The 11,913-nt window shown below is 35.6% G+C and overlaps 1 protein-coding gene and 1 non-coding gene across 4 annotated transcripts in view; one reads left to right on the plus strand and one right to left on the minus strand.

Moving 5' to 3' along the window:
- Positions 1 to 6,658, plus strand: part of LOC143252061 (transient-receptor-potential-like protein) — a 49,867-nt gene extending 43,209 nt beyond the window's left edge. For all 3 annotated transcript variants that reach the window (XM_076503646.1, XM_076503648.1, XM_076503647.1), the window contains 2 exons: positions 2,572 to 2,687; positions 4,740 to 6,658. In XM_076503646.1, coding sequence (XP_076359761.1) covers positions 2,572 to 2,687; positions 4,740 to 5,052 — 429 coding nt within the window. In that variant the 3' untranslated portion in view covers positions 5,053 to 6,658. The remainder of the gene's footprint in view (positions 1 to 2,571; positions 2,688 to 4,739) is intronic.
- TRNAK-CUU (transfer RNA lysine (anticodon CUU)) lies at positions 5,519 to 5,591 on the minus strand. The gene has a single exon. It is a non-coding gene; the product is annotated as a tRNA-Lys (tRNA).
- Positions 6,659 to 11,913: the final 5,255 nt, after the last annotated feature.

Here is an 11,913-nt window from a genome sequence, read left to right on the forward strand (position 1 = left end):
AGCTACAATATGCGCTACCTCTGCTCTGCCCACCACGGGTATCGAAACCCGGTTCGCAGTGGTGTGAGGCCGCATACATACCGCTGTGCCACTGGAGGGTTTCACATGGGTGGAATTGTTTATTTCTAATCCATGATGTAGGCTTCTCTAAAGTTACTGATTTGTTATTATAAAACAAAAAACGACGTAATTGTAAACAATGAACCAAACCATTTTTCTCGTCACAAAACAAATGAAGAAGGCCCGGCATGGTCACGTGGTTAAGACGCTCGACTCGTAATTCGAGGGTCGCGGGTTCGAATTTCCGTAGCACCAAACATGTTCGGCTTTTCAGCGTGGGGGCGTCATAATATGACGGTCAATCCCACTATTCGTTGGTAAAAGAGTTGGCGGTGGGTAGTGATAACTAGCAGCCTTCCCTCTAGTCTTACACTGCTAAATTAGGGACGGCTAGCGCAGATGGTCCTCGTGTAGTTTGTAGCAAACAAACAAATGAAGAAAATAAGAATGGATAAAAAATCGTGTTGTTTATTTTGTAAAATTTACAACTTGAAAAGATATGAAGAAACAGAAGTAAAATATCGGGTTTTATATTGTATTACTATAGTAGGTCACCATGGCAACACGGGATAAAACAAAATAACATAGTTTAATATTCATTTCAATCCAATGTTATTTTCACTCGGTAAGATATCATGCTTACGGGTTTTGCATTGTATTACTATAGTAGGGTTGCGGGTTCGAATCCCGGTCGCACCAAACATGCTCGCCCTCTCAGCCGTGGGGGCGTTATAATGTGACCGTCAAACCCACTATTCGTTGGTAAAAGAGTTGGCTGTGGGTGGTGATGACTAGCTGCTTTCCCTCTAGTCTTACACTGCTAAATTAGGGACGGCTAGCGCAGATAGCCTTCGAGTAGCTTTGCGCGAAATTCAAAACACAAAGAAATACTATAGTAGGTCACCATGGCAACACGGAATACAACGAGCAACACCGTTCATTATTCATTTCAGCCCAATGTCATTTTCACTCGGTGTTAGATACAAGGAATTTGAATCATAATATTTTTACGTGCTCTTGTGTAGCAAAAATTTACTGAGATATAGATATTCGAGAATATACTAAAAAATTATCGTTGAAAATCATAATAAAATTTTCGCGTCCCAAGACTACAAAATAATAATTAAAAACACATTCTAAACTTTGGCATAATAGGTGCGTTATAAGTGTGACTTTCAATTTTCACAAGAGGGTCCCAAGATTTGGCGGTGAGTGATGTTATCCAGCTGCTTTCCCTTTAGTCTCTCAGTTCATAATTAGTATAACTGATAGCAGAACTAGTAATCGGTATCGCAAACGCACACAAAGCTAACGTGGTTTTCTCTATTTTTCTAGTTTTCCTGTAACAACTTATAAGTGAAATATATATTTCCTGATGGGAGATGATGAAATAAGTCGTTATATTCACCAAACCAAGAGACCTCTTCTCTGCGATGGAGTAAACAAGGAGACATGCTATATCAGTTGTTTTAATAGACTGAAAATATGATTTAATGATACATCGATATATTCGCAAAATATGTTTTTATTTACCAATCTTTCGTATTCGCTGCAAGTACGAACTTAACACTAACTTCTGATCAAAACAAGATATCTTCATGGATCAGAACTTAAAATCAACGCCATGATTAGATAATTTAATATACCATTCTTAGAAATAATGATTACATTGTATTCCTTCACAAGTTGGGCATGGCCAGGTGGTTAAGGCACTCGACTCGTAATCCGAGAAACGCGGGTTCCAATCTCAGTCACACCAAACATGCTCGCTCTTTCAGCCGGAGGGGAGTTATATGTGACGATCAATCCCACTATTCGTTAGTAAAACAGCAGCCCAAGAGTTGGTGGTGGGTGGTGATGACTAGCTGCCTTCCCTCTAATCTCACACAACTAAATTAGGGACGCCTACAGCAGATATCCCTCGAGTAGCTTTGCCCGAAATTCAAAACAAACCAATCACAAGTTGGTTATCCTCGTTGTTTATATTCATATTGCGCATATAATTTGATGCTATTTTTTTTGCCTAAAGCTATTTAATCAACCATCGTCTTTTGCTGATATCCACATGACTATAACTTCCATTTTAAGTATACCTTTAAATTAAAATTCTGTATTGAGTCGGTTGCGAGTTTGGTCCTGAAACTGTTATCAATGAAGGCTAGTGAACTAAGTTTTTGCTAGCGGTTGTCCGAATTTAAAGCCAGCTAAGACTATAGGACGCTAGTGGTCATACTGACCTAAGAACACACTAGTACTGTTTGACTAGTTTAAAAACCTATGAATGAAAGTAAACAAACATGTATAATAATATATTCACAACACTATACTTGATACATCCAGTGCCGACGAGGTCTCTCGGGCGACATCAGGACTTGGTTCTGGTGCTTGGTCCAGCTTTTAAATATGCACAACCAATGCTGCATAACGAGCCGGTCGATAAAACAAGTAATGTGATTTTATCACATTTTTATCGTGTCACTACTTATAAATGAACTTTATATTTCCTGATAGGAGGTGATGAAGCGATTAGTAAGTCGTTATATTCACCAAACCAAGAAACAGCTTCGTCAAGATGGAGTAAACGAAGATGATTTACTGGAGATCAAACAAGACATATCAAGCTTAAGGTAAATAAAGATTTAAATTAGTTTGACATTCTTCAAGTTCTGCTTACTAAATACTATATTAACCTGTATAAAATCTAACACGAAGATGATATCGAAAGTTAAACGTTCGAAGTTTATAGTTTACGAAAGTCCATGACTGAGACGGGTCATATGTAATTCAATGACTAAGCCTTCACCCCAGCGGCACAACGGTATGCCTGCCTGCGGACTTACAACACCAGAAACTGGCTTTCGATACCCATGGTGGGCAGAGCACGAAGAGTCCTCCGTGTAGCTCTGTGCTTAATTTTAAACAAACAACCAAATCAATGTGTAATGCAGTTTCAAGTAAAGTAAGAAATTCTTTACTGAATGAAAAATCGAAAAGTTTATCTGCCAGTAATTAATCTAATTTACTTTATCAGTTAATGTTAAACACTAGAGGAATTATTTAACATTTTTCAATATATCGAAAGATCCACCGAATTTATATTTTGACTGAAAGTTGATACTTCCTGTAAGGACGAAAGTGATATTAACTTCTCATCAAAGTAAGCTAAGCCTAAAGATCAAAACTAAGAATTCATAAAGCAATTTGTACGCATGACTAACTTTCTATATTGTTCTTAAATCTTGCTAATAGTGATTAGAATGCACTATATCATCAATTTGGTACCGTAGCTGTTAAGCCAAGTGGTTAGGGCGCTCGAGCTGTAATCTGAATGTCGGAGGTTCGAATCCCTGTCATACCAATCATGCTCACCCTTTCAGCCGTGTGGGCATTATAATGTGACTGTCAATCCCACTACTCGTTGATAAAAGATGTAATGACTAGCAGCCTTCCTTCTAGTCTTACACTATTAAATAAGGGACAGCTGACGGAGATAGCCCTCGTGTAGCTTTGCGCAAAATTCCAAATAAACCTCAGCTGTTAACGATATTTTCGGCAGTAATCCTGGTAACACCTCACGAGGTTCAATCAGCTTAAGAGCTTCCGGTTAGTCCTAAATTTATATAGTAAGCTAACAGTGTAAGATAATCTTATAATAAAATGTAATATATTGAAAGTAGAAATTGATATTTTAACTAATATCGTTAATGAAAGTCCCATTAAAGAAGTAATAAAATATAGGTAATTTACTGTACACGTGAACATTAATTTAAATAACTAGCTGAAAAAAAAAACTGATAGTGTGGCCCTCAACTATAAGGACAGTCGCGTATTATAATTCACTTCTTTTAACATAACATAAGCTATTGTTCCATCTCGGCTGTTACACATTCTAAACTGGTTAAACCATTAGCAAAGTTGCTCTAATATGAGTAAAACAAACTAGGTTTGATTCTCACATAGTTTAATATGTATTCCATAATTTAACCAACCGGTTTCACTCTTTATTTTACTTGTTCCGAAGGTTATGCAGTACCCCGCTGGTACAGCGGGAAGTCTACGGATTTACAACGGTTCGATTCCCCTCGGTGGATTCAGCAGATAGCCCAATGCGGCTTTGCTGTGAAAAAAAACACACATTTTATGTAAATAGTGAACAAACATAAAAACGTTGGATATTTTTTTTAAAACAGTTATGTGCTTAGAATATTACATCAGTGTGAATTGATAAATAATGATACATTTGTGAGCAAATTGATAAATAGATTTAGCATAATGGATTTCAAAGTAGTGAATTAGATAGTAGCGATACCAGATCGCTTTGCATATTAAATATAAGCAGGGTTTTGTTTAGTGGTTTCAACAGATTCAATTATTTAATTGTACGGTAATAAATCTATGTAAATATAATAGTACTGTATATTTTATTTTCATGTAACTACTTGGGTTTTTTTTTTGTTTTTTTACAATTATATATAAGGGAGGAAGCTTTTGTTGTTTTAAAATAACCTCTTGCTAATAATGAATTTACATAACTTTCATCCAGAGGACGGGTACTCCACCTAGTAATAAATAAATTATTAGAACAAATCTATTAATATACTAAAGAATAAAACACAAATACTATTCACTCATTATTTTCTATACACTGTCGATATTAAGCAGTCTGTTTTTCCTTCCAGATATGAGCTACGTGAGGACAGAAAGCGCGAGGCAGCAAGAAACAGTGGTCAGATTGAAAGCATCAAAAGGGACATCATCCGTTCGCTGCGAGGTAACCAAGTACTGCTTCATTCTAGTCCGGAGTTTGGACAAGACTCACAGTTTGGTCTCTTATCTCACCATGAACTAGAAAACTTAAAAAGAGAAATTGTTGGGAGTTTGAGAGAAGAAATTAGAGGCATGTTACGAGAAATAACGCAGTTGAGAACTTCCCCAGTAGTCCCCTCTACGTCCTCAGATCTTTATCAGACGCACCTTTACACACAGCTCTGAATAACTAAACTCCACACCATCAAGAAAGTTGCAAGCATTTAGTTTGAAAAGATGAATTGATTAGGATATTGCTCAACTACTATTAACTGTTACTAAGATTATACAAGATTATGAGAAGTAAAATACTAGTTTGGAATATTTTAAACCGAGAATCATCTGCCAATTTTCAAAAAAAAAGACATTCATGACACTTGAAAATCCTGTCGTAAAAATATTTAAAGTTTTATAAAATCCTGATAATCTAAGCGAGTACTAAAGTGAACCGACTTTACTTCGCATGAGATTCGATTTTGTTTTCTACCGTAGAACTGCTAATTTCCAAAACTACTAACATACAGTGTGTGTGTGTTTTCTAAGAGCAAAGCCACATCACGCTGTCTGCTGAGCCCACCGAGTTGAATCGAACCCCTGATTTTAGCGTTGTAAATCCGGGGACATAACGCTGTACTAGCGGAGGGCTATACACTGCCCGACGTGGGGCTCAATCCCACAACCCTGAGATTAAGAGTCTCATGCTCTACCGACTGAGCTAGTCGGGCTACTAACATACAGACACTCTTAAACATTTTACAAATAAAGAAAGTAAAGTATCTCTGTCTTCTACAGGAAATACATGATCAGTTCGTTTTCTTCAGATCAGGTTATGTAACGTATTTGTCTTGAATGTGTCTGAAAATAAATATAACTATTAGCAATATGTTTTTCTACATTGCAATAAATGCTCTAACAACGTCAATGTCACTCTTAACTTGATAAGACCAATTACAGGTTAAATTAGTGAAGTAACATAAGTATGTTAGAGGTTTGTCTGGTACAAATATGCATGTCCCGTGTACCCTGGAATATGTTTCAATCATAAATCAACTCATAAATTTAGGTAAAAAAAGTTGTTTTTATAGTGCGATGTTAGAAGGTCTACATAGTGATAGACGCCGAAAAACAACTGCTCAAAATTTCCGTGTTCTGATCAGGTTAAATGTATCATATCATCGAAGAATAATAATGTTGTTGTTAAATGGATTTTTCAACTGCAATCATCGTTAGTGTTAGACCTGATACATTTTTAAACTATGCATCCATAAACTAGCCCCTTACGGAGAACTAGGAGACTATATAACAATAATTTTCCAACTGTACCAAACTTGTCATATACGTTGCAGATTGCTGAACTAAGAATGCAGTGTTTGAAAATTCATTAGGCCTAACTCTAACATCTTACGAACAAATGCAGTTGTGATCATCACTTGGTGATTTGTAAAAGGCATACATGATAAAACAACTGCACTCTTCTAGGTTTAATACATAACTCTCAGTGTTGTCAAAAATAATATATGAATGATGGGCAGGTAAGAATTGTATGCGAGATAACTAAACTTTGGTTAGAAATGTAAATAATGAAGTATTCTAAGCTAGAACTTTAAAACTAGCTATAAATGTTTATCTTGTTGGTTTTACTTTGTAGTCGCACAAGAGAAAAATTAAATTTATAAGTTTCTGATCAATTTTGGAGAATTTGTTTTCATTTATTTCAGCAATAATAATTTGTTTTATTTGTTTCAACAACAATAATTTGTTTTCCTGTGAAACAAACGAACAATAAATAAAATAACTACCGTGTAAACTTTTAATAGTTTTTTGGTGTTTCTTACGAATAAATTTTGTAGCAGGTTACCGTGGTAGTTCAACCTTAAGGTCAGTATAATCTTACATTGTTCTCTACCACAACTATATGTGTCTATTCCAACTGACGAGACTCGGCATGGCTAGGTGGTTAAGCCATTCGACTCTTAATCTGAAGGTCGCGGATTCGAATTCCCCTCACAATAAACATGCTCGCCCTTTCAGTCGTAGGGAGCGTTCTCATGTGACGGTCAGTCCCCCTATTCATTGGTAAAAGAGTAGTCCAAGCAAGAATTGGCGGTGGGTCTAGCGTAATCTTTAACTGTTAAATTATGGACGGCTAGTGCAGGTAGCCCTCGTGTAGCTTTGCGCGAAATTCCAAAAACAAAAAACAAAACAAAAACACACAGAATTAATGAAGTCGTTCGAAAGATAATCAAGACATAAAAATGTTGTGGGAAAATTTAATAATCTGAGGGTTGCGGTTTTGAATCCCCGTCACACCAATCATACTCACCTTTTCAACCGTGGGGCGTTATAATGTGACGGTCAATCCCACTATTTGTGGCTAAAAGAGTAGCCCAAGAGTTGGCAGTGGGTGGTGATGACTAGCTGCCTTCCCTCTAGTCTTACACTGCTAAATTAGAGACGGCTAGCACAGATAGCCCTCGAGTAGCTTTGCGCGAAATTTAAAACAATCCAAACAATCCAGTGTTTATCGTGAATTCAGATTCAAAACAAACAAACAATCCAAACAATCCAGTATTTATCGTGAATTCAGATTCGCAATTCCAGAAATCTAAGTACTCGTGAAAAAAATTAAAATTGCACTTAACATCTGAACAACTAATAAAACAGACTTTTTAAGTTTAGAGGTTACTTTTCAAACGAAGCAAACTGTTTATTTTCGAAACTAAAACTTTGAACATATCTTATTGTTCCTACCAAAATCGTTTGCTCGTTAGAAATCAACAAAAATGAATAAAGATATGGTTTTTCTATATATTACTAATTATGTTTTCATTATTCTTTAACTGATTCTGTACATGTAAACTTCTTGGACTTTAATTTTTTCAATTCTGTAAAATTTGATTGATTGTTTGTGAGTTTCGCGCAAAGTTACTCGAGGGCTATCTGTGCTAGCCGTCCCTAATTTAGCAGTGTAAGACTAGAGAGAAGTCACCTAGTCATCACCACCCACCGCCAACTCTTGGGCTACTCTTCTACCAACGAATAGTGGGAGTGACCGTCACATTATAACACCCCCACGGCTGAAAGGGCGAGCATGTTTGGTGCGACCGGGATTCGAACCCGCCACCCTCGGATTACGAATCGAACGCCTTAACGAGCTTGACCATGCCGGGCCTCTGCAAAATTTAAATTGTGAACATTATATTTTCTCTGAACGTTTCTATTATGAATGGAAATGTTTCGTGGTTGATATTCCTGACCTTATTTTCTACCATACGTAACCTCCAGCTTCATTTCTTTATGTTTGAAATAGTTATACTTTGTAACAGCTTTTGATATAGCAGAAAAAACAAGGGAATTGTATGCACAAATGTGGGTTGAATAGAGCAAGGTAAATAGTGTTGTTACACACTCAGAAACATTTTTGACTTTGATGGGAAGTGTTGGTACGCAACCCTTTGGAAGTGCTCTGTGGAGGAACAATCAATATTTGATAGACATTTGTATAATACTTTACGTTTTACATGCACTATATACTACAATATGTAGCAGTAAAAATTAATATTTTGGAGTGGTGATAATTTTAAAGTTTACTTTTACGAAAGTAAATACTAAAACCTTGATCTTTATTAATACATAAGGGTTAAATATTGCTGGAAAAATGCGTATTTGTAATTAACGTTTCGGACTACCACTGTTTCTCGAAACTAAGAACTGTCTATTAAATCTTTGATATTAACAACAAATCCTGGATAAGACGTGAAGGATTAAACTATAAACTATGTTCTATAGTAAACACCGACCGAGATTTCTACAGCATTGTGTTCATGATAAACACCGACTGAGATTTCTACAATGCTGTGTTCATCCAATCTTTCTTTGTGGCTCCGAATGTTTGACAATATCACACAATAATGGAGAAATCCTAAGACGCAGTAGAAATGTAGTTCCTAAGAAGAATGCTTAAAATATCATAGAACACGCATAGAATTGGCCCGGCATGGCCAAGCGTGTTAAGGCGTGCGACTCGTAATCCAAGGGTCGCGGGTTCGCATCCCAGTCCCGCCAAACACGCTCGCCCTTTCAGCCGTGGGGGCGTTATAATGTTACAGTCAATCCCACTATTCATTGGTAAAAGAGTAGCCCAAGAGTTGGCGGTGGGTGGTGATGACTAGCTGCCTTCCCTCTAGTCTTACACTGCTAAATTAGGGACGGCTAGCAAAGATAGCCCTCGAGTAGCTTTGTGCGAAATTCCAAAAAAAACAAAAAAAAACACACAGAATTAATGAAGTCGTTCGAAAGATAATCAAGACATAAAAATGTTGTGGGAAAATTTAATAAAGAGACAACAGAAATTTACAATACGTTTCGATCATGTGAAAAGGAGAGACTTAAAACATCATTATGACAGAAAAAAAGAGAAGGTGTTGTGTGCTTTTGGTATAATTTTTTTTCGAAACAGATCAGCAATTTGTTCAGACCATTTCTCTGTACTTGGTGAAAGGTCATGCCTCGTTACGTGATAGAAGCTATAAGGCAACAAATTGTTGGACTGTCCAGAAATAGTATGAAGCAAACAGACATTGCCCTAACAGTGGGTAGGGTACTCTCAGTGTACCGCATCCATAACCCTGAAATGTCGTCAGACTACAGAAAACGTTGTTCCAAGAAAGTTTACTTATAGACACCGAAAAACTACTGCCCGAAATTACTGTGTTTTGATAAGGTTAAATATTCGATGACAAAATAAGTCTTACAATACCCTACGACATGAATAACTTGTTCCGGTATTTTGAAATTCAGTAGGTTAGGATGAAAATGTGAAATCAACACCAGAGCTTTAAGAATATCACAAGAGAAACTATGTATTAATAATTTATAAAATTAATGTTTTTGTTTTGCTTTTGACACATTTAAAAACAAGTTTTTAAAGCAGCTTTTCTCATAATTCGTTATTCCTTGCACTTTTGTAGATTTGAGTTAAATACAAAGATAGCCATGGTCATGTATTTATGAAGATTTAATACGCAGTTGGATTAGTTTACAACCAATGTATTATTACAGAAAATGCTGGTGAAGCGTATCGTCTTACCTCCCCCAAAATAAGGAATAAAAATGAAACAAATGTAATTGTAATTTAAGGTTATGAAAATAAACCTCATGCTATTTGTTTGTTTAATAAAGTAAAAAATCCTTATTTTTCTTAATGGCATTTTGCAAAGTAACTTATAATATTCATTACTGAGTCTCCGAAGCTTTGTCATATAAAAAGCCAACACTTCACTTGTTTTTTTCAGCACTTTGAAGCCATCTTTAGAAGCGTAAGTCACGTGCCGATAGAGATCAAATCAACATAAGAACGTATGTGTGATTACTGACGACAGTTAATTACTTTATAATTATCTTTACTATAATAAAACACATGTTTCACTCAATATATTTAAAACGGAAGTGGAAACAGTTTTATCTTCGTATATACAATCAACATTTGTCTTTGATATTTTGCTGTAGATCAACCTCTAGTTTTTTACACGATACCCGGTTGTTTTAAAAAGAGCAGGTGCGAGCGTGTACTTTTTACTTTTTTACCAATGTTTAGATAGACAGAACAACAGCGTTTCACCTACACAAATATCTTTCAATATTATTTAATGATAAATACAAATCAACAGCAAGTAAACTATCATTACATGAAAATATATTACCTTCGTCGTTTAATGTACTTATTCACATGGTAAATGGCATATGCCATCTGATACACGTGAGTACGCAGGACGGGGGGGGGGGGGGGTCTGGTAGGTTTGACCGAAGTCCCGATTTTTGTTATATATAAAAAAAAAATGCTTATATAGTTATAGTACAGCTGCTTATCGTATTTAACATTGTTTACATGGTCTACCTTTGGAAGAATCATTAGTATTTTTTGGCTCTAAATATTCGCATGCAATGATTTCTTTTGACACTTTGTAATTGGAATCTGTGATGCTAATGTACAACTGTATCTCAGGACGGCTGGTATGAGTAACACCACTTTTACGAATAAAGCAGATGACAACGTTTCAACTTTCTTAATAAAAGTGTTAATACCCACAGTAGCCATCCTGAGGTACATTTTTTACTTCAATGTCCACCTGTTTTAAAATAATATATTAAAATAAGTCAAACACGTATATGCAAAGGTTTGTTATCACAGTCGTATCCAGAGCTTTGAATAATTATCTGTTATTTGTCAAACTCCACACTGGCTGGTTCAGTTACTTTAGAACACAATTGACCAGACGAATTATTCTTACTGCTCCGTTACCACAGTACATTAAAAAAAATAGATATAAAGAAAATGTGTGACCAATAAAGGATTTAGTAAACAATTTAAAGGAAAGAAATGAAAATTAGCAGCCAAACTGGTAGATACTTTTATGGTGCTGATAAGAAATGTACAGCAAATATTCATTCATTGGTTACCTGGGCCACGTATTTTGTTCAACTCGCCAATTTTTGACTAAAATGTTATATATATGACTGATATTCATTGATAAAAACATATTAAATACAGTACATTGTCAAACAATTATATACTTTTAAATAATGATAATTTATATAACAAAATTAATACAAATAACCTTATGATAATAAAATAACATAGCACTTAAAAGTACTTAAACACAATATTTATTTTTTTGGCTTAACAAAATAAATAATCACACGACTGAGGTGTTCTTGGAAAGCTGGGATGGGTTTCAAAAACCAACAGGAATTTTCTTATTAAGTTTTCCAGCCAACTGACTGGTATGATAAGTTTTACAAAACTAAGAAACAATTTCCTAATTTTTGCCCAAAATAAATGTCTCAATTTTGTCACATGTCTTGTTGACACCGGGGAGTTCAGGAGCAACTTTCAATATTTCAAAACAATATATTTTTGGAACAATGGTTTGATACACTACAGCCCATTTCTCTGAAGCCGACACATTTGGTGGCCTCCATTTTCTCACGAGTACTCCAGTTATGAAGAAGTAACCATTTAAAACCTTCTCCAGTTCATATTTTGGG

Source organism: Tachypleus tridentatus, chromosome 6, assembly GCF_004210375.1.
Source record: "Tachypleus tridentatus isolate NWPU-2018 chromosome 6, ASM421037v1, whole genome shotgun sequence".
Classification (NCBI taxonomy): domain Eukaryota; kingdom Metazoa; phylum Arthropoda; class Merostomata; order Xiphosura; family Limulidae; genus Tachypleus; species Tachypleus tridentatus.